Below are 23,789 nucleotides of genomic sequence, written 5' to 3'. Positions count from 1 at the left end.
CTACCGCCCTCCACCCCTCTTCCTTAATGTTCTCAGCAAGTCAAAATTCGAAAATGTCACGTGAAAATGCGGTTTCTGTAGCGATCGTAAATGAAGAGGAGAAATATCGGCCACGGAATGAGCGAGTCCACAGTTTTTACTATATCTCACTAGTATAGTTTTCTGTAACTTGTCTTTGTCTTTAAACATTCGTTTACGGTTTGAATTATTTTACTTTACGTATACCATCGTGCAATAGTTTAATGTTTGTGTTCAGTTGCAACCTCCACGCCAAGCATTATTTTTTAGAGAGTCGACGTAGAAAATGAAAAAAAAAAAAAAAAAAAAAAAAAAAAAAGACGTGCGTTAAAATAACCTGCAATGCAGACGTTTTTCCTGGACAAGGGAAACCCCATGGGCTGGTTCGAGATTAAACCAGCCCTTCCACGGCCAGCGTCAAACAGAGTGAGATCTGAGTACGAGATTAGGGCTGGTTAATTTGACCCGCTCGGGCCGAAAAAAAAGGGCAAAGAGTACAAAAAAGATAAGAAAACAACAAAGAGACGAGTTTGCTGGCTCAAGAGACAACCGCATTGCAGCCTAGCATAAAGAGTGGGTCCCCAATAGGTTTGGCGGGATGTGGGATTTGGCTTTTTTTCGCGGTGATATTTGGGATTTGAGCAGAAAACAGGGGCGGGAGGCGGGAATTACACTTACGAGCGGGAGCGGGATTTTGTGTTTTTCTGGGATTGGGATGTGGGATTCCCAAGGGGAACAGAGCGGGATACCGGATTTCAATTCTTATATGACCACACAAATTGTGATTGACCAACGCAAAAACCACAAGCTGGCAGAAACGAACCTTTTGTGTATATAGCTGTGTCAGGTTTCAAGTAATGAATAGCAACAACTCTGTACCCTGTCAGGTTCTGTCAAACGTATCCATTATCGCTTGACCACGTTAGTATCATGAGACTGTATGAGGTATTTGAGTCCTATTGCAATTATTTGTGTTGACCTCTGACATCAATGACATCTGTCCATTTCCAACATTTTCGACACTTGCGTCTGCAATCTTGGCCTCCAGATCCTTTCTAGTTTTTCTAGTCTTTTTACCTTTTTCAGAGCGCTTGCTTTGTTTTGGGCAGGATGGCCACACCGAATGGCGGTGATAGTGATTTACCGAACGAAGTATACAACATTACGAATTGCGTCACCATATATTACGAAAAGGATTTGCGAGCAGGAATGCCTTCATTCGGAAAGAAAAGTTCTGAGCCCAGATTTCAAGGAAAGTGAAGACGCTGAAAGCTTTGAAAGAAACTGTCAAGTGTGTTTACAGGCCATCTCTTAAAGAGAGGGGTGAATAGGTTTTCGGATCGACGAATTTGGCCTTAAAAAGCGCTCGGATTGTGGATTTTTGCCTTAAATCGAGCGGATTCGCGGATTTTCAAGACACTGTGCGTGGATCAGCTGTGAATTTTGGCGCGGATTCCGGATTCTGCCTGTCTTGATGTTCCTGTCTTGATCTTGGATCATAGAACTTTCTTCAGCCTTGGTCGCTATGTTAATAAGTTCTTCCAAATTCTTATTTTTTTCGAACAAAGCTCATTTAAACTCAGGTGTGAGACTGTGTCATAGTCATCACGCATGTTGCCTTCTTTACTATTTGTGCGAAATTACTAGTGACAATGACATTCACATTTACCTTTCCGGATGCAATTGTGGTTTCGGATTTGAAGAAAAATATTGGCGGATCGACGGATTTGGCGAAAAAAAGGCACGGATCGGCGGATATGCATACCCCTATTTACCCCCCTCCTTGAATATGGTAATGAACAATCATTTTCTTTCACTGATACGTGGACAAAAGAAAGGAAAACAGTGAACCGTTTACAGAAAGAAACGTTATAATTATTTGTTCTTACTTGTCTGCTAGCCATTGAATTCTTTTGCGATCTTTTATGCGATGTCTATTTTTAAAAGGTTTCTGTGTTAGTAATTAAATTAATTATTAATTTAACAAATTAATAATTAACGCAGAAACGTCTCTGAAAAGTGGCCGGGATCGGGATTTCCAGGTAAAAAATGGCGGGATGGCGAGATCAGCAGGAAAAAATGGGCGGGAAAGCGGGATCTGAGAACCCTATTGTGGACCCTCTAAAGACTGTAACATAAGCAAAGAACAAAGATGTTTTCCGCATCAAATGACCTCATTTAGGGGTTTTTAGGACATTTAGGACAAACGGTAACTTTATACTTTTATACTATTATATATACTATTATATATATACTATTATATATACCAAAGAGTGCTCAGTAAATAAAGAAAGCTTCCACGAAAGACAAAGGCCAAAATGACTAAGGTGCAACTTTTAGAAAATTAGTTTCCCAAATCATTACAAAAGACTGTGATCTAGATCATATTCTCTTGATTATCATCATCATCATCATCATCATCATCATTATCAAGAAAACTATTGGACCAAATACAACAATTATATTTTTGCGTGGGTCTTATCTTTTATACTTTTCGCGTATCGTCAATTAAGGACCGAAATTACTTTCGCAAAACAGGCAGACAAGTGATAAGATGTGACCAAAAAATGTATTTTTCTCCGTTTTCGTGAATGATTAATAAAATATCGTGTCAATTTTACCTGAGAAAATTTTATCATGACAATATTGCGTGATTTTTTCGAATTCTAACTGAATGAAAATATTGAGGGTGTTTACAGACAAACGAAGACAAACTCGGATTCTTGGTCAAATTGGAATTTAAGAATGTCGGTTTTTATGAAGAGAGCAGAATAGAAGTACCCGGAAGAAAATATGGACGAGATCTAGAAGAAGAGGTTGAAGAGAAAAACCAACAACAAACTCAACCCGATTATGAGACAGAGTTTGGGATGCCAGCCCAGACAAGTGGATGTTAGGATACACAAAGTAGGAGAGTATAAAATGCGATTTAAAGGCTATCAATGAAAATGTAAGGAAGTTTTCAAACTCACCCTCTGCTTGCGTTGGATGAAGCATTATTGAAATCGATGACACAAAAATGAGGAGGACAGAAACATTCATTTTTACACCGCAACAAACGTCTTAAGTTCTCAAGTCTTATGGAAAGTAATGAGCTAGTACCAGCTGGCGATGTAAAGTCGACATAACAGCTTATTACAAGTCAACACTGTCTAATAAGAGATGGCGTGTTTTGCCTCAATCATTCAGAGCTATATTTCTTCTCATGTCAGTTTGACTCCTCTTGCTCTTACTAAGACTTTCCGTTTATATGACGCACTTATTACGTCAACAAAATATTTCTATCTGTGGGTTTCTCAACTAAGCTTACAGGAAGAAACTCCTTCTTGCGCTTGCTTATGAGTGAATGTTTTATCCCAGTGAAAGATACGTCCCAAACTCAATTTTTTAGCAATCACTTAGTTAAAAACCTTCAGTTTCGACGGTATTTTCCGTGTTCTCTATCTTTATTTGGGTTCTTTGTTAAGAATTAAACATTGATTTTATTGTTTTCATGTTATTAATTTTTTTTGTTCAGAATTGTTCGTGGTAACATTAGCGTGAATGTTGAATACATATTTATATCAGGACGTTATTGCGATTTCGACTGTTAGGTTAACCCTTTGAATACCAACTACGCATATATGCGTAATTAATGGTCGTGCTCTTTGTACCACTTGTGACGTCATCAAATTAAATGTCATCAGATATTCTTGATAAGCAAATAGTAGTGCTAGGCTAGCCCTTTCCGCACAATGGTCAGGTTTAGATATCGACGACATTCCGACGTCGCAAATCGAGAAACAACGTTATCAGTTTTGGTGCAAAAACGGTGGTAAAATGGTCCACAACGCCTATGATTGATCAAGGTCCATTTCTAGGCTTCGCCCGTAACTAACATCCAACTTTTCACGGCAGCCAGAAAGAACATACAATGCAAAAGGTAGCCAGTGTTAAAGGACCGAGAAAAACAGAAAGGAAAGGGCCAACAAACGAAATTAAGAACGGTTAATGGCAAAAAAAAAAAAAAGTCCAAATTTTGGCTTATGCGCATGCCCGGAATTGAAGTTTTGCCCAATTTTGTACCTAATCCTCGAAAAATCTCTCCTTTTAGTAACAAAAAATGTTTTTGTTAAGCAAAACTTAGGCTTATTTAGCGTCGTGGCAGCTAAAAAACCTGACTAAACGGTTAAAAACGGTATTTTTTGGCGAAAGTTTGGTATTCAAAGGGTTAATATATTCCTCGCCTTTGATAACGTTTTGACAAAAGGCAGGATGTTGAACATTATATTTTACCGCCCCGCATGCATGCGATTGTTATAAGTTAAAAGTTAGTTAATTAATCAAACGCCATTCAAACAACTGAATTTAAATTTATGCGTTTTCTTTTGCAAACAGATTGACAGATTGCCTGCTTCTCATTTTGCCATACTTTTAAATTGGAAAGAAAAAAAACATATTTTCAGGCGCCAAGTTACGCTTGCGATGTAAATATGGCAAACTTTTTTTTGTTCCCAAGACCTTGTATTTTGTATTTCGATAAAGTAACAACTCATGTCTTTACTTTCACTCAGTTAAAAATCTTTAATTCCCATGGTATTTTTCGTGTTCTCCACCTTTGTTTTTGTTCTTTATGGAAAATGTCAACATAAATTTCGTTGTTTTAATGCTCAAAATATATTGTTTCTTAGTTCAAGGTGGCTCAAGATTAGTTAACCTGAATATTGAATAAATAGCTATGTTAGGGCGTTATTGCAGCTTCGAGCTAAGCTTGTATCCAATTTAAAAATAATATTAATAATAATAATAATAATAATGATATAAATATTTATAAAAGGGAGTGATATTAAACGTTATATTCTGCAGGCCTCCATACACATAAGATGGTTACAAGTTAGCTAAATGCCATTCAAGAAACTGAATTTACATCATGCTTCATCAGTTTTCACATCTTACGTCTAGGGGAAAGTGATAACATAATATTGAGCTAACACAAGCTGGAAACATGGAGTCGAAATATCAGCTCATTAGAAGTCCTGTCTCAGAAGAGATGGCGTGTTTCGTCTCTGTCATTCAGAGCTATTTCTACTCGTGGCAGTTTGACTCCTCCTGTTCTTACAAAGACATCCTGTTCAAATTACGCACTTATTATGTAAACAAATATTCCTATCTGCGGGTTTGTCAACCGCGCCTACAGAAAAGAATTTCTTCTTGTAGGCCTGGGTGCATGTTTTATTTATAGGAAACGTTCCAAACTCATGTTTTTACAATCACTCAAATAAAAACCTTCAACTTCGTCGACATCTACCGTGTTCCCTAGCTTTGTTTTGGTTCCTCATTACGAATTAAACATCGAGGTCGTTGTTTTCATCTTAATAAGTTTTTTTGTTCATATTTTTTCGTTATTAAGTTGGTCTGAGTGTTGAATACAAATCTATAAGAGGACGTTATTGCGACTTGGTCTGTTAGCTTAATATATTCCTCGGTTTTGTTAACGTTTTGACAAAAGGCAGGATGTTGAACATTATAATAAACAGGCCTCCATGCGTATGATTGTTATACGTTAAAAATTACTTAATTAATTAAACGCCATCCAAATGACTGAATTTAAATTTATTCTTTTCCTTCTGGCAAACATATTGTCCGTTTCTAATTTTGCCATACTCGTGAAAAAATATTATCAGATGTCAAGTTACGCTTCCAATGTAAATATGACAAATTTTATTTTTTCGAAGACGTTTCACTTTGTTTTTCGCAAAAACAAAAACAAAAACAAAGCAAACACACAAAAAAGTTTTTTTTCGTAAAAATAAAAATGCTACAGTCGAACCTCCCTCAAGCGACCATCCAAAATGTCAAGCTTAGGTGGACGCTTACGGGAGGTGGTCGCTATCGAGAGCTCAGACCTTTTTGCCGGTCAAAATTTTGGCTCATTAGCATATGGTAACTGCAGAGCCTTACCAATGCTTTATATGTCTTATTCATCATCAGAAAAGTCAATTTCGAGAGAAAAACCGGTACTTTTCGTTGAGAAAATTTCTATCTCTTGCAATGCGATGATGTTACAACATCTTGGAATGTGTCTTGTTGTCCAATTTTCGGTCTATAATATGTTCAGTGGTCGCTCACACGAGGTTAAAAACAAAAAGGAATTTCAAACTTTTAGCTCTAAAAGTGGTTGCGGTCGCCTACGAGAGGTGATCGCTTATAAGAGGTTCCAAATATAGCGATCTGACTTGGAAACTTTTGGTATTTTGGAAAACTGGTCGCTTACGAGAGGTGGTCGCAACCGGAGGTTAGACTGTACACTACATGTTATTACGTCACTCTTGGTCTACAGGCAAACCAACAACAGACGACCACATGTATAATACGAGAGTTAAAATGTTAACCCTTGGTAACCACGAACTGAATGGTAATTTCATTTCCGGTCGGTGCGGAGTGGACGACGGTGATCGAGCATCACTGACATGCGCAGAATATTGACGGAAGTCATTTGTTGTTACCGGTAGCCGTTGCAATCTGTCACGGTCGTCCTTGCTAAAGGTCTGTCTCCTCGACAAGGCTCGTATGTATACCGAACAAGAAGGGACCATTCAATATTTATGCCTTGGGTGAAGGGGGAGGGGGGCTGGAAAATAAGAGGGGGAATGATCAAAAATTAGAAAATGAAGAGGGGGTCACTAAACTAAATAAGGATAGGAGTGGGGGGCTATGTATTTCTTTTAGCCATATAGAGCATACCGGTAAACACTTCCAAACAGTCCACTTACATGGGTCAACGAATACAAAAAAGTCACGACAGTGAGAGAACGACCTCACAATATTGCGCCCAGATCGGGTTTGGCCAGAGACCTGTGCTACAACAGGTACTCTGTCACTGTTGGTTTCCTTTTGAATCACCCTCGCTTTCCGATGAATCAGAGCTGCAAAGATGCGAAATAACGATATCATCTCCGCTTTCACTTTCCGCATCTGAACTGCTGTTCATATCATCGTCACTGTTATCATCTTGCAGTACTTCGTGCCGCTGAAGAGAGACATGGTTACCAAGTACCCCACCCATTCTGATCAAGGCATGTGCAGTGACTCGTTGCACCTTATCATTTTTCTTGCCCTTTAATTGAAGGTTGAAATGACTGACGGATACTTGTCAAGCTCCTGATTGCTTAATTGCCCAACTTTACCAGTGCGACAAGGAGTGTTCCAATCATAGTCCTCGAAGCATTTCTGTTGTTTCTGCTTGCGTTTCCTGTTGTCTCTGCTTGCATTTCTAACGTCATGTATCTGTTTCAGTTTGCATCCTGTCTTGCGGGTTGTTTAGCATTATTTTCTTTTGACATGCCTTTAATAATACAATCTTTGCTATTTCATTCAAAAAGTGTTTTTGGACTGAACAATTGAATGAAAATGTGAGGCCTGTTTTCATTATACATTTCTTTCATTATCTATATTTATATTTAACGATTATTCGCCGAAGGCGAGGTGGATATTGTCGAGTAATCCCCAAGAGGATTTTTGGTCCAAGGATGACAGCAGTCACTTTGAAAATTCTCCATCCTTTCAAATATCCTGGACTTAGAGTGATGTCTTCCGAATAGATGAAAAATTCATTCACCAACTGTCCGCCATGTTTACTTGCCGAGATGGCGAGCTTAGAAGCCAGGCCTCGAAAATGTTATATAAACCGCCTAGCGCGGTTTATGTAACGTCATATAAGGGATCACTGAATCAATCAGATTGCTGGAAACTCTATGTTCAACTCTGAAATTATACTAATTCTTTTTATAATATAGATAGGACCCTGCGCGCGCTCTGATTGGTCAAAAACCCATTTTTATCAGAGTATAAAACATAGAAAAAGCGGGTTTTATTGTTTTGCGCGTGTAAAATCCGTATCATAAAGCAAATGAAGAAGCTTAAGCGGTGTAGTACACTGTGATAAAACACTCCGGACATTTGGGAACACTCGAGAAATGTAGAAAACACTCGCCTGCAGCTCGTGTTTTCTACATTTCCCTCGTGTTCTCAAATGCCTGTCGTATAAGTGTATAAGTGTAATACACGGCTCAGGCTTCTTTATTTGTTAAATATTTTATTTCTTCCAAGTACTACCTTGGAATTCATCACCAAAATTGTCAAATGGAACAGGGAGTAACAGTGAGGGCTATGTCAAGTACCCCTATAAGGACCTAAAGCATGAAAGGGCCAAGTATTACACCAAAATACTCCTAGACATGCGCAAACATGCACAATCGTATTTGCTGGATAACGTTTCAAAGTACCTTTACAAGGAAAGGGAAAGAAGATTTCAAATCAAGAGATATCTTGATAAGGTCAAGCACGACATGAGTGTACTTTATTCTGAAACAAATGAAGCCTCCTGTTTTAAATTTATAAGAATGTCCATGACACAAATAAGGCCTAATAATATATGCATTGTGTCCAAAGGTGTGAAAAAATCCCAAGAAATTGTGTCCCAAATGGAAAAAGAGTAAAACAACATCCCATCTAATTTAGGGACACTTTAAAACAGAAATAAACTTAAGCCATGGGCCAGTGAGCAGTATAAGTATATTAAAGCAGCGCAAGAGGAACTTGCTCAAAAAAAAGGAGATATCAGTGACAAATTAGAGATGTTGTTGAGCATAAAGCAAAGTCTTGACCGAGCCTCCAAAGGTTTACCAAATAAGACAGGATGAAGAACGGAAGACAAAAAGAAAATAAAATAAAAGCTGAAAAGAGAAAGAGAGAGCGCCTCACCAAATCCAAGAAGAAACAAGGTGTAAAATCATCAAACGTGATTCTGAGGAAGCTTACAAGTGTATTACAAAACAAATACTTCTGTTAAATGCACTAGAAAAATTGAGAGCAGATTGGCACAAAGCTCGATTAGCAAGCCTCATTAACAAGGGAAATTGACATCCAGAAGCAAGGATATGTGTACTTGTGCTTGCAAAGCTCACCGATTAAGAATTAGAGGCAAACTGCCATGAAGAGGAAGGACATAGTGAAGAAGAAGTGAAAAGTGAAAAAGATGATTGCAAAGAAAGAAAAGAAGTGGTGGAGGATAATAAAGAATTCAATGAAAGAAATTAAGTGTCATTGTCAGAGAGAACCGGGCAGTACCAAAAGATCGAGGTCGGCCGTTTACCTTCATCTTTTCGCAGTATAAAAGCTATCCGAAAAGATTAACAGCCATGACATTTAAAGGAATTTTATCAAGTTCAACATTCTGAAACGTGTACATGAGTTTTTCTAAAACAAACATATATTTACAGATTTATTGCATTCATGTCTGGATGGAACAAATGTCTCAACTATCGAGTTTAGAGATGTACTTCTAATCTAATCAATTCAATCCTGAGTTTATCCAGCCCCATTTCCATCCAAATCTCTTCAAGTAAGCTCTTGAGACGTTATTAACAGACTGGAAAAATTTATAAGAAGAGAAGTTATTCTTCGCCGTATTTCTTATACGTGTAACACTAACGGCAAGTTAATGTTTAAAACGAACCATGGTTAAGTGGCATGTTTTGATTTCCCAACAGCAACACCTTTCGAGATACGGTCATTACGTTCCATCTAGAGTTCTGGCACATTTAAATAATAAAACAATATTTATACCGACAGGTTATAACTATATCATGCATTTAGAAAGAATGCTTTAATTTACTAATATAACACGGAGGTTTTTACCCTAAATTCCCAAGGTAATTCACATTAATTTGTTTTGATTTTGTCTCGCTACGCTTAGTGATTGGTTTAAAAGCCTAGCGCCACATTTTCAAGCAATCCTAGGTGAGCCTCGCTCGCACATCTTATCTCGAATTCGTATTCGAGCTCACTATTGCTTCAGTCGAATGTCTGTGTCCTTTTTGATTAGTCAAAGTGATTACCTTGGTTGTCGTTTTACCACAGTCAGTTAAAAACCTCTCTATGGGTTGAACATTAAAATATTTTGGATAAGTCATTACTAAACGTTGTATTGTACCTAATGTAATTTAATTAGTATTGCACTAAGATGGCATTGGACCCCAGTGTAGCGTGATAGCGCGCAAGTCATTTGTACATTTTGAAAATTGTATTTAGATTGAAAATTAATTGGTTTCTGCTGGAATGTGTAAGAGAACTAATAACTTCGTGGGATGCAAATGTAACCAGGAAAGAAATTTGGTGGGATAAGAGTTAGTTTCATCCTCAACTTGAATTTTCATTTAAGTTAATTTGTTGCTATTTGAAATCAATCTACTTTTGCATCATAAACAAATTAATCAGCAATAATTCCAACGCTTTTCTTTTGACTCCTGGTGCCTTTCGTCGCACGGAAAACTTGACAAAAGCGCTATCATGCTACTGGCCCTTTGAGTAACTTTAGCGCTGCGGTAAATATAACTAAACATACATGTGTATGTATAACTTAGTTGTACTAGACCCATTAAACATTACATTATTTTGATGTACAAACTTAGTCATAACTTAATGGACATAACCACAGAAGAACACTTAATACTAAACAGTGAAAAAAGAACACGCAACAGCCATGCTTTTAAGTATAGGATGCCAAAAGTATCTAAGGACGTTTTTTAAGTTTTCTTTTTTTCCTAGATCAATAACAGAGTGGAACCTACTGCCCGCTGACTTAGTAAATTGCAAGTCATTATCTGATTTTAAGTTAAATTTAGGAAAACACGTGAAATGAGTAAAGTAAATTGTACTTAAGAATTATTTTTTAATTATCCTTTTTGTCTAGCTTATGCATATATGCATATATGTTTGGTACAGTTGATGTGATGTCTTGCGGGACTTTATCAACTAAATAAATGTAGATGTAGATGTAACAAGGTGAATAATAATTGCTGTTATAATAATAAAGAGTCCTTATTCATAGTTTTAAATAGACGTTAAAACTTACAAGGTACTTATAGAGTTAAAAACTGTCCCAATAGTAACAATTTTTAACTATAATCCAACTTGTAAGCAAGGCAATTTTGGGCATTTTGTAGTTTCTGCCAGAAATTGTCTTGTATACACTATATTTAAACTGTAAGGCAAATGAGAAAAGTTAGAAAGGAGTATTGATATTCATTACTAACATGTGCAGAATCAAGGTACTGGACGTATATCTGTAAGTGATAATTGTCTGTTTAAATACCTTACACGATGTTAGCACTACAGCTTAAATATATTTACAAAATTAAAGTGAGGAATTTGATCATTCCCTGAAAGATGCCTGTCTGTGGAAATAACTTCGTTGCCTGGAGTCTATCACAGTGGAGTTAACTAAGGAATATGAAGACTAAGATTGCGAAATAATGTCCTAATGACGTAAAGCAAAATCCTTGAAGAATTAAACAAAGTTTAATGTAAATCGATGTGATAAAAACTGAAATTTTCATATCAATCTGATCAGAAAAGTTGAAACACCAAAAACAATTTTGAGACAGATGTTGGGCTAAAAGAAAGAGGAGACTTACAAACTGAATTGTTTCTTGGTTAGATTACCGAAGGAAGAGTTTTTTTGATAGATTGAGGAAACAGGCAAAATGTCTGGAAGAGATTTCTTTTGTTGGCCTCTTAATATCTACATTATGTACACACAATTTACCAGCTCAACATGCTGCAACAGAAATCAGCAGCCTTGGAACTTTCAGAGATGAGATAATTTCTTTTGTAAAATCCGCCATATTGTACCTTGAGAGTTCTACCACCGTCATTCCATATCAGCCGGCATTTTCAGCCGTGCAAGAAATTCGTAATTCTCTCCTCTCTATCTATCTTGTACGTGCAAGCGCCGGACGCGATCGCATTCATTGGTACTACGGCGGCTAAAACCGTGAGCCAAAACCTTAGTCACGCCTTGTGTAAATATTGCACAACGTCACCTGCTTCCTTTCATAAATCCGACAAAACCTTAGTGGTTTGTGTCTTTGAACTGGCCACTAGTGTGGCTTAAATGCAGGCGTTGAGTGTATGTTTGTAAAACTACCTGAAGAGATCTACTACTAGTTTAGTGTTTAATTTTAATTTTAAAAAATTTAAACCAAATTTAAAAAGAAACAAAAAGTTGTAATTTAAAAAAAAATTGTAAAACTTCTCGGTCTGCTTATACTACAGAAACTAGGCTGTGCTACTTAGTTATATTTACGAGAAGTTACTATTTTATACAATTGCAAATTGCTTGTATAATGTCTGGGATGTCAGCAAATTTTTAAGTTTGACTGTTGTCTGGGCAATTGCCAAACATGTTTACTAAAGAACTTTTGGGATTCCCTACAGGCGATTACACTAGATACATTTTTTGAGAAACCAAATCGAACAAAAACACAGATAAACATACATACAACACAAAAGTTAACCTACACGAGCTAAAAACGTGTATATTGTATATTGCATACTGCTTATAATTTCAATCAAAACTGGTTAAAAAGTGTTCAATAACTTTTAAACAAATTAAGCTAAACCGATAGGAAGAGCAGTTTTTAAGATAGCACAAAGTAATGGTTGGTCCTGGCAATCAAGAAAAATTGTTACTCTGGCTTTCATATCAAATTTCTTTTTAAAGTCTCTTGTCTTGAGGAATAAAAGTTATGAAAGTTTTAAATAACCCTCACTTTTCACAAATTATATACACGACTGAATATTGAAAAAATTATCAGATTTTAAGCTTTTGTAATCACACTCTATTTCCTTCTCTATAAACGAGAGCAAATGGATTGCTCAAATCACCCAAAAGAATAGACCTGCTTTGATTCAATATCTTTACTGCAGGGGCAAACAAAGTTCTCAGAAGCTCTGTACAAACTTATAACAAAGTTATAACAAAATCAACTTGAGCAACTAATTTCTTTAAAGCCTTTACTTTGTTAAGAGAATGCGAGTTACTTTGCTAATGCTATTCGCATTGATATTATTGCTACGCATCTACTAGCTCACTGTGCAGCGTTACAGTGTCTTGCCTAAAAAAAAACAGCCGTCTTATGTCACGCCGTCAAGTCTTCTCCCAAGAAACGCCTGAAACTCGATGTGCATTGTGTTTGTAATCCAGGTTTAAGAGTTGATGGAGGTTTAAAGTTTTCTTTCGTGGGTAAAGTATTTTCTTTGCTTATTTTTAGAGGACTTAGAGCTTGTAAGCCGTCGTCAAAAGTTGAGAGAAAAAAAATGGCTGAAGTTTATAAATGGGTAACACTAATTTTGGCCCAGCTTGGTCATGCTTTGAAAAAATTAACCAGGCCATGGTTAAGTTTTACTGTAGGTAATCATGTCGGGAAGTAATATCCCGCTTGGCACTAAAAGAGACAATGATCTAAGTCTCTTGCCACTACTATTCAACTGAAGCTAACTGAAACATACATATGCTATGACCGGATTAGTCAGTACTGCAATATCGGGCAGGACAATTCCCCGGGTGTAATAACCTGTAGATATAATAGGAGCTGCAGTTCTTTACTTGAATGAAGAACCAGCTGTAGCAACAGTACTCAGACTTATGAAAGCAGACTCTTCTTGGGACTGTACCCTCAGCCACTGTAGGATGATTTTCACTCAACCAGGCAGGAAAGCTTGTATCACATCTGTAAATCGGTGGACATGTGGTCACCATTTTTGTGCCTGCAGCTCCTTGGAAGCGATACCAGCCATTGAATGTGTTGTCACATTTGGGGTTTACTGTTACGTAGTCATATCTTCTTTCCGCATCTGTCAGATTTTGGTAGTTCTTACATATGTCAACTAAAAAAAAAACAAACAGGGTAATACGTAAATAACTCTCCCCTGATCCGTAGATACCTCTGTCGTGCTGTGTCGTTGGGTGTTACTTGTAGTTTGAACACAGTCACTTCATATATTTTGTTCAATTTTACATCACTTTATTACATCCGGTCATGCGCAAACATTTCTATATGATTTGTCTTCGTTTCCATTTTTCCTGGGAACAAGGTTGTAAAAAGATCTCGCCACCGAAATATAGCTTCTACAATAGGTATTAATTACCAGCTTTTTGTCTGTTTATACGAGAAAATCTTCATATTTACATTTGAAATTTCCAGTTCAAATGTTGTTGGGTAACCTGTAGGTAAGCCATAGCTGAATGAATTTGTCCTTCAGGCGATGATATTTATCGGCGCGAAGTGCGAGAACATCACAATCAGCGCCAGTGTTTCTCCACTAACGGTGTTTACTCTCTGGCATTGGATAAACCGCTGGAGGAATATCATGTGGGATACTTTAATCAACTATGTAGTGGATTCTAACTTCATATGGGTTATTTATTATTTTTTCCTGATACATGCCTACTTGTAATATAAGATTCGTAAATGTGGCAAACTGTCCTTACATAACGACAAATAAAGTTTTTAACTGTAGCTAATTAAAACAGAATAGAAGATATCCCTGCTAATGATAAAACTCTGTTGCACCTTCACAAATAGCACCGTTCTTTACAAATCCATCGTTGCACTGGCAGTTGTACGATCCATCCGTATTCTTGCACTCAGAGTTGGCAACAGCATCACATGGGTCGACCTGTGCTGCGCACTCGTCGATGTCTAAAAACAAAGGGATCTAAGTGTTACTATTTCAATGTCACAATGGATGGTTAAGTGTTCCATTACGAGCATAAAAGGGAATTCTGGTGGAAATAAACTACTTTACACATTAAAAAGGCGAAAAAAAGTATCAGAAAAATCTCAAGAGAACCTTGTTACGAAGGAAAATAAGTAGAATTGGCGCCTTAAATCTTAAAGTTTTTACCTTTCTATAGTGACTACACGGCATATAGAAACACCTATAGCAGATACATTTTATTTGAGTAATCGTGTGGCTGGCTAACGGGAAACTTTCAGTGATATCAACCACACAGTACTGCGATCTGCCCATCGATTGTAGAAGTTTCATCCCTGTTACTTGCATGTGGTATTACCTGCTGTTACCTACAGCTATTATCTCATTCACAGTGTTCCAGTAAAGTCTACATGTAGTGCGCAGCTGCAGTTGAATTCGTTCACTCGTCTAAGTAACTAACTCTTCGCATCATTTCGCCTCCACCTGCCCACTAAAGGTGTAAAATCGGCCCTAAATCGAAGCCATACCCATGCGGTCAATTCCCCATCTGTTCCCCCCTTCACCAGATTGGAGGTTATGACCATGGAACTACACGCCCTAGTGTGTTTAGCATGTGTAACTTTGGGTCGTATGTCCGCTCACAGGCAAACGTTAACAAAGAAATATGCTGTAAAGAAGGTATTAAAACATTTCTGCTGGAAGAGTAAATAAGATGAAAGTTTCACAGCAACTCGTAAAAAAGGTTTATCTTTTGGTTTACCCGTGGCCATAATAGTAGTCAAAGACGACTTTCTTTTTGTTTTCCCTTCTCCAGTGGCTGCCAATTTCTAGGAAATACACCTTTTGATTGGCTCCCAATCTTTGTTAACTTTGCTGTTTTATTATTTACACGAACGATAAGGTTGGTGAGGTTATCTGTTTCGATTACCTGTTTCACATTGCGTTCCATTAAATCCAGGTACGCAGCTGCAGTTGAATCCGTTCACTCGGTCTGTACAGGTCCCGTTGTTCTTACAGAGATGACTTGCACAATCATCAATATCTGTTTCAAGGTGATAAGGCAGAAAGTTAATGACGGTCACATTCGATAGAACCTGCAACAACTAACAACAAAACTCAATAACAAAACTATGCTTGAAGTTAAAAGATACAACACTGCGCGCAAACAACTTAGAGAGAGATTAAAACCCGTAGAATTTGAATGAAAATTAACTAATTTTGGTTGTAGTTACCTGTTTCACATTGTGTGCCGTTAAATCCTGGTGCACAGCTGCAGTTGAATCCGTTTACTCGGTCTGTGCACCTCCCGTTGTTCTTACAGGGATGACTTGTACAGTCATCAATATCTGTTTAAAGGTGATAAGGCAGAAAGTTATTAACGGTCATACCATAAAATTTCACGTTAAAGCTTCCCGGATCTAAAACCTATTTGCTAACAGAGATATTAATTATTCCAGATATTAGAGCCCCCCCCCCCCCCCCCCCCAACCCCAAAACCGGATACCAGCCCATCTAATGTATAAATCAGATAACGTTCTGTTCCTTTCCAGTTGTTCCAGTCACACTGGTGTTTTATGAATGTTCTTGAAACATATTCTCCGTTTATTGTGACGCACAATAAATGTATTATAAATCTAATAGTTCTAAAGGTATTGGTATGTTAGCTTTAACTAGTTGCTCAGTTACGTTTTATATCGTCGTTCTGAAACATTATTTTTATTCCGCTTATATTCCCCCCCCCGGATATAAGCACCCCCCCTGTCTTTAAGCCCGCACAAAACCTCTTATGACGTTATATGATCCCAGGGCTTTATCTTGAGATTGTACGGTATACGATAGAACCCGCAACAACAATATCTGCAAAATAACAAAAAATGCATAAGATCGTTAAACGGCCCAAATTTCGCTCCTTAGAGACTTGGATAGGTCAATTGGACAGAATTAAGGAGAGAAAAGAAAGTTGTGGAAAAAAGTGTGCCTTTCTTTAACCAAAAATGCATAAGCAAAAATATCTGTTTCTCCTCTCTTCAAGCAGTTTAAAAATCGAAGGAAAATGAATTTTGGATATAGTTACCTGTTTCACATTGTGTGCCATTAAATCCTGGTACACAGCTGCAGTTGAATCCGTTCACTCGGTCTGTGCAGGTCGCGTTGTTCTTACAGGGATGACTTTTACAGTCATCGTTATCTGTTTTAAAGGAAAAAGGTAGAAGGTTAATAACTGTGAGGAGAGAAAACCAGATTATTTAGTATATTTTATATATTTGCTTTAGATATATTTGTTTTAGTTCATTTTGCATTTCTAAGTTACAGTTTACTATTCCAGTTCATTAACCGTAACAAACACCTGCTATTTTTGTTGTAGATCATAACTGTAATAAGCGCTGAGCTGTAATTACTACCTGCGATAGTCTTTTTGTGAAACTGTCAACTACCTGTATTGTTTTGAAAGTTATTAATGTTGCGAACTACAAATTCCGTTACAGCTAATCGAGCTCCCTGAAATGTTTTGGATAATGTTAAGTTCAGACTTTTTAATAACTTTACGTAATCCTTTAGAATCGTGTTTTGGGCTTAAAGAGTCGTGCCTTGTAAAATATTCTTTGGTTGCGTTCTTGGATTAAAACGATATCGTTGGACCTAAAGCCTAATTGCTGTTGGCGTCTCTGAATATAACTCCCTGCAAGAGATTTCGGTACTGATCTCCGCAACCAGAAAGTTTCGCCAGCTTTTTACAGAAGTGCTTTCCTTGGCCAAAAATCTATTATCATATAATGGTCATATATGATAGAACCCACAGCAACAATATTTGCAAAATAAACAACTGCAACAACAACTTGTCCTTTTCAAGCGGCTTAAAAGCACTTCAAGAGAAATAGAAAGAGATTTAAAAACATCCTAACATATGAAGACAAATGAATTTTGGCTATAGTTACCTGTTTCACATTGTGTGCCATTAAATCCTGGTGCGCAGCTGCAGTTGAATCCGTTCACTCGGTCTGTGCAGGTCCCGTTGTTCTTACAGGGATGACTTGCACAGTCATCGATATCTGTTTTAGAAGATAAGATTGACAGGATTAAAATGCAATTGCTTATGTTGTTACACTTGACGGAGCCCGACTCGGAGCAAATAGGCAAAAGAGATCACTAACTAACTAACTTTCAGAGAGTTTTTTGCTTTTTATAAAGAAAAACAAAATATCTTTATCAGATATCCATCATTATCATAATCCAGTCCGGGAATGGCAACGGATCTGCTCCTTGAAATATATCTGTTCCACACACAACTTCTTGCTGGGTGGGAATCTTCTGGTTCTGACCACCCGCTGTCAGTTGCACGGGGAAGATGGAGCCTGTTTGCCTGTTAATTATTAGTCTAGAGAAGATAGCAGATCTTGAACCTATCATTTTAGCTCTCAGCTTCATGAGCTATATGAACGCTCTCGTTGTTTTAACTCTAAACAAATAGTTTTGCTCGGATGGAATCCGATTGGGTTTTAAAGCTGGCCTTGTTCTTTATATTTATGGTTCTCGGCTTCTTGACCTTCATAAATGCTATTGCTGTTTTAACTCCAAACAAATAGTTTTGCTCGCATGGAGCCTGATTGGGTTTTAAAGCTGGGCTTCTTCTTTATGAAGAGCATCTCATAAATTAAACAGTCTATGTCCATGTCTTGAACGTTCTTTTCGCTATGGAGACGCTTATTGGAAGGGTTTATTAAAACACACTCCTGGTTATTACATTAATAGAAAGGTAACATAACCTAAATATAAAAGTTCGTAAAAATTTGATTTAGCGCCAAAGTTGCACTTTTCGCAAATATGCCTTGTTTTGTAAAATACAGAGTCTCTAATCACAGACTCACAGAAACAGCCTGGAGGTTTAGGCATTTTATAGCGCGTAGATGAGTCTTATTGCAAGAAGTTTGTAAATAATAAATCAAGGTAAAACCCCGAACGTATAGTTACCTAGTTTAGACATGTCACAACGAGCCAGGACTGCCTCGCCAGGTTTAGTTGAATGGAACCAGTAATTACCGCTGACTGCATCTTCTCCTTCACTCGCCCTGATTTCGGCGCACGACTCAGCTGGCAACTCGGGAATGGATCCGAGGGGAACTAAAAATAGAAAAGTCAAAAACATTGTTTTAGCGCTTTCTTGTCATTACTAAACACCACTTTTGTTAAGCACTCTTCACGAAAAACTGCGGGCTTTGTTTGTAGTCCTCGGGATGCAATGAGATTCTGGGCACGCTCGTATAAGTTACGAGTACTATCCTTAAAAAAAAAGATGAGATGAACATTCAAAGAAGAACAATACCTCTTTCCCTGAATCGTTTAATATAGAACCGATCGCAGTCCGGAACAAAATCTTCGGGTCTGGCTTCTTTGGTGCGGTTGTTCAACTCACATATGCCTTGGCTGATGACGTAGTTAAAGCTTTGACATCTGACGTCATCATCACACTTGTCTAAACAATTAAGCCCAATTCCGGTCTTCTCCTCGATGAAGGTATGTCCTTTCAACATCATGCCACGGATGGAATATTTGCCTTGAATTATGCACTGCTGAGCATCCAGTTTATAAAACATTTGAGACATCAGAAGCACCGTGATGGCCATACTTATGCCAGCTTCTGAAACTGTCATATGGAGAGAAAAATATCGAGTCTTGCATAATATGTCTCTTTAAACCGTAAGTTTCTGTTGTAACTTGAAAGAGTACGAACATTTTCATCCCAGTTTAGTTTGTGTTAACAATGTTAATTTTCTTGCATTATACCCGCATTTAGAGAGATCAATAAAGCTATTGTTACTGTTGTTGATGGTAACGATGATCTTCACAATTACATGTCACCATATTTCTCCTGTCAAGTCATTTTTTTACCTCCCCAAAATATATGGTAAACGATGACAATCGATGACAATCGATGACAATCAATGACAGTTAATGACAATCGATGACAATCGATGGCAATTAAAAAACACAAATTTTTTGGCCATCGATTGGTCATCGATTTCCGATATCAATCGATTAACTGTTATCGATTGATATCGATTGCCATCGATTGTTATCGATTATCGGTTTCATCGATTGATCACGCCGGGAAAGAGAAATCGCTTTGTAGTGATTATCCCGAAAACGTCGGTCAAAACCGAATGACGGGAATTCGAAGTTACAACAAAGTGTAAATTTCTTGACTCAAGCGAAACACATGCGCTGCGCCGACAACATGAACCAAAAAAGTACAATTGTTCTGGTCAACGAACGAATATACGGTCGTGCTCCTCCCGTATGCCCATATTCGATAAGAATTTTCCAGGTCCACGTCATGTACACGCCATGAATACTCTAGAATTCTATAGCTTTGGCGTCAAGATCACGTATTCGAGGATAAACGTATACACGCGCAGATCGCACATACTTTGAATTCATAGTCTAAATTTTGTTTCCAGGAGAATGCTATGCACCCGAACTGTTACCTTCTTTTATAAAGTTCTTTTTACAAAGGGTTCGCCATCATACCCAAGGAGTACGACAGATGTGTGGTATATTTTAACGAAAATCCTCGAACGATTTTGAACGGAGCGTATTCCACCATATTCGACACGAATATTCCAGGTGTACGTCACGTGTTGTGTGCGGCTTGAGTACTCTAGGATTCTATTGCGTCACATTCACATATTCGAGTCTAGAATACTCTAGAATATTTTGGCTTTCACGCAGTGCAAGCGAGCATCTCGATCTCTTATAGCTGAGTGTCAATGAGCCAAATTCCTATGAATGGCAGCGACACAACACGCCACCTGTTATTACACAGTGTTGCTTGTAACCAATCTTGAAATAAATTTAGGGAGCGGCTGGTGAGGGAATCATTGAAATTTACTTCGTTAAGTGAAAAAGAGAGGTGAAAAACTCAGGCTGCGTCCACACTACAGTGGAGAAATTTGAAAACACGGCTATCTTTCTACGGTTAGGCCTGCCGTCTCCTCTAATCCGTTACGAAAACGCTCTTCGAACAGGAGGAATTTGAAAACACGGCTTTCTTTCTATGGTTAGGCCTACCGTCTCCTCTAACTCCTCATGAAAACGCTCTTCCAACAGGAGGAATTTGAAAACACGGCTATCTTTCTATGCTTAAACCTACCGTCTCCTCTAACCCGTTATGAAAACGCTCTTCAAACAGGAGGAATTTGAAAACGGCGGCTTGCGTTTTAGTGTGCGTGGACGGGAAACATTTTGAAAACAGAGGTTTTCGAAAACGATGACATCGCGATAATTAAACGATTTACCTGCCAGAGTTTTCCTCAAACACAAGCCAAAATAACCGGTGACCAAATTTTTTCCTTGTAGCGTGCAAGAAAAACATTTACTACGTTTTTATATATGGTCTGTTGTATTATGTAATAACCTGTAACGCTGGCGTTTTTCCTGGAAAAGAGCTGGTTAAATTTATTTACGCATCAACCTAACTTTTTGTTTGCTTTCTTCAACTTACTGAATCCAAGATAACGCTCGCTTAGACAAAAAGAAGACAAAAAAGTTCAACAAATACACAAAACGAACGAAAACAAATGAAACGCTCGAGTTCGCTCGCTCAAGAGAAAACCGCATACTGGCCTTTAAACCACAACATACTTAAACAACAAAGATGTTTTCCGCATAATTTGACTAATTGAGGGGTTTCAATGATGACATACGGTAATTTCATACTGTGAGGAAAATGGGGTATTTTAAATCCACCTGTTACTGGTAATAACTTCCTTTATTGATTCTCGAGTGCTTTGGAGCACGAAAGAACTCGTTTTTAGTTTTAGGCTACAGAATTCAAAGGATAATTATCTTAATTACAGAAGACTGACCGAAGAAAACTGTGACACAACGCATGGGCATAAAGTTCCTATTTTTGTTTATGATTAAATTCAGATAATATATTTTTTAAGAACAGCATTACGTATAGTAGGATATGTTTGTTAGACTGTAACAAGAAAGCCCGCATTTCGCTTATTTGCCGTTTAAACTCCAAATTTCCGTGCCCTTCGAAGATTTTTGAAAGATCTCTCCTCAAAGATTACCTTGCCGATTTTATTAACGAAAAATGCAGCATCATTCTTTTTTAGGCGATATAATACAAACTAGAGATGCATTTTACAGACCTTTTTTCCCATCTAGTAAGAAAATAGTTGGTTTTGATATTCTAGCTTCCTCTTCGTCTTTATTTATGTGCTGACTGACTGAGAATTATTTTTAAGAATGTAGTGATGCTATAAGATAAATGCAAGTGGCAATTTCTCGTACCAACTCTTGTCAAGAATAATGCGTCGGCAATCGTGTCAAAAGGCGCTGTTACACTTGGTTATTAACATGCCTTGCATTGCTGTCACGAAAACGTGCGAGACATGTCCAATTCAGGGAGAGTTACACTAGACGACGCTTCGTGCAAATTGCCTCGTAGATGCGCAATAAAATTGTGAGACAAATTACTAATAAATTCCGGTAAATTTATTCAAATGTTATTTGTGGAAAACTTAGCGATGATGCATCAAGAACTTGAAGTCTCCTTGAAAATAGCTTTCTTTATCTTACAGTATTTTGACATTACAACTATCGGCTTTAAAATACTAAATAAACAAAGCTTCCACGAAGGACAAAGAAGACAAAAATGACTGAACTGCAACTTTTAGAAGATTAGTTTCCCAAATGACCACAAAAGACTGTGATCTGGATGATAGTCTCTTAATTATCACCATCATTATCATCATTATCGAGAAAACTATTGAACCAAATAAGTACATTTATATTTTTGCATGAGTCTTATCTTTTATACTTTTCGCGTATCGTCAATTAAGGACCGAAATTGCTTTCGCAAAAGAGACAGACAGGAGATAAAAATGTTACCAAAGAAAACGCATTTTCCTATGTTTTTGTGAGTGATTAATGAAATATCGTGTCAGTTTTACCTGAGAAATTTTATCATAACAATTTTGCGTGATCTTGGCGAGTTCCAGCTGAATGAAAATATTGACGGTGTTCAGACAAACTCAGACAAAATCGCATTCTTGGTCAAATTGGAGTTTTAAAATGTCGGTATTCATAAAGATAGCAAAATAGGAGTACCCGGGAGAAAATATGACCGAGAAGAAGAGGTTGAAGAGAAGAACCCACAACAAACTCAACCCGCTTATAAGGCAGAGTTTGGGATGCCAGCACAGGCAAGTGGATGTTAGGATACACAAAGTAGGATAGTATAAAACGCGACTGAAAGGCTATCAATGAAAATGTAAGGACGTTTTCGAACTCACCATGAGCTTGCGTTGGACGAAGCATTATTGAAATCGATGACACAAAAATGAGGAACGCAGAAACATTCATTTTTACACCGCAGCGAACGTCTTCAGTTCTCAAGTCCTATGGAAAGAATTGAGCTAGCACCAGCTGGCGATGTGAAGTCGACATATAACCAGCTCTTTACAAGTCAACACTGTAATAAGAGATGGCGTGTTTTGTCTCTGTCATTCAGAGCTATTTCTGCTCATGTCAGTTTGGCTCCTCCTGCTCTTACTAGAACTTTCCGTTTAAATTACGCACTTATTATGTGAGCAAAATATTTCTATCTGCGGGTTTCTCAACTAAACTTATAAGAAGGAATTCCTTCTTGCGCTTGTTTATGAGCGTTTATTTCAATGAAAGATGCGTTCCAAACTCATGTTTTTAACAATCACTCAGTTAAAAACCTGGAATTTCGACGGCATTTTCCGTGTTCCCTATGTTTGTTTTGGTTCTTTATTATGAATTAAACATTGATTTCGTTGTTTTCATCTTATTAATTTTTTTCTTCTTCACATTTGTTCGAGATAGAGTTGGCCTAAACGTTGAATGCATATCTATAACAGGACGTAATTGCGACTTCGACTGTTAGCTTAACTATATTCCTCGGTTTTGTTGACGTTTTGGCAAAAGGTAGGATGTTAAACAATTTATTTTACAGCCCTGCAAGCATGTGATTGTCTTAAGTTAAAAGTTAGCTAATTAATTAAACGCCATTCAAACAAATGAATTTAAATTTATTCTTTTCCCTTTGCAAACAGATTGACATATTGCCTGCTTCTCATTTTGCAACACTCCTAAATTGGAAAAAAAAAAATATATTTTCAGGTGCCAAGTTACGCTTGCGATGTAAATGTGGCAAGCTATTTTATTCCGAAGACCTTTTATTTTGTATTTCGATA

The 23,789-nt window shown here is 37.5% G+C and overlaps 1 protein-coding gene across 1 annotated transcript; it reads right to left on the bottom strand.

Annotated features, from left to right (window-relative positions):
• Positions 1-18,278: 18,278 nt before the first annotated feature.
• LOC149104796 (uncharacterized) lies at positions 18,279-19,425 on the bottom strand. Its single transcript, XM_089271003.1, has 2 exons — positions 18,881-19,425; positions 18,279-18,678 (listed from the first exon to the last, which is right to left on the bottom strand). The coding sequence occupies exons 1-2, from the start codon at positions 19,206-19,208 to the stop codon at positions 18,500-18,502; spliced, it is 507 nt and encodes a 168-aa protein (XP_089127129.1). The 5' UTR covers positions 19,209-19,425; the 3' UTR covers positions 18,279-18,499.
• Positions 19,426-23,789: the final 4,364 nt, after the last annotated feature.

This window comes from Orbicella faveolata, unplaced genomic scaffold (assembly GCF_042242905.1).
Source record: "Orbicella faveolata isolate gen_17 unplaced genomic scaffold, um_ofav_v1 contig_34, whole genome shotgun sequence".
Lineage (NCBI taxonomy): Eukaryota > Metazoa > Cnidaria > Anthozoa > Scleractinia > Merulinidae > Orbicella > Orbicella faveolata.
Note: the sequence above shows the minus strand (reverse complement) of the source record. Positions and strands in the feature narration are given on the sequence as shown.

Bases quoted from the DNA above. Each gene is read 5' to 3' on its own strand.
- LOC149104796 (XM_089271003.1), bottom strand. From the start codon at position 19,208: ATGACAGTTTCAGAAGCTGGCATAAGTATGGCCATCACGGTGCTTCTG. The intron at 18,679-18,880 runs GTATTGTTCTTC...TTCTATTTTTAG, and splicing joins TAAACGATTCAGGGAAAGAG to TTCCCCTCGGATCCATTCCC.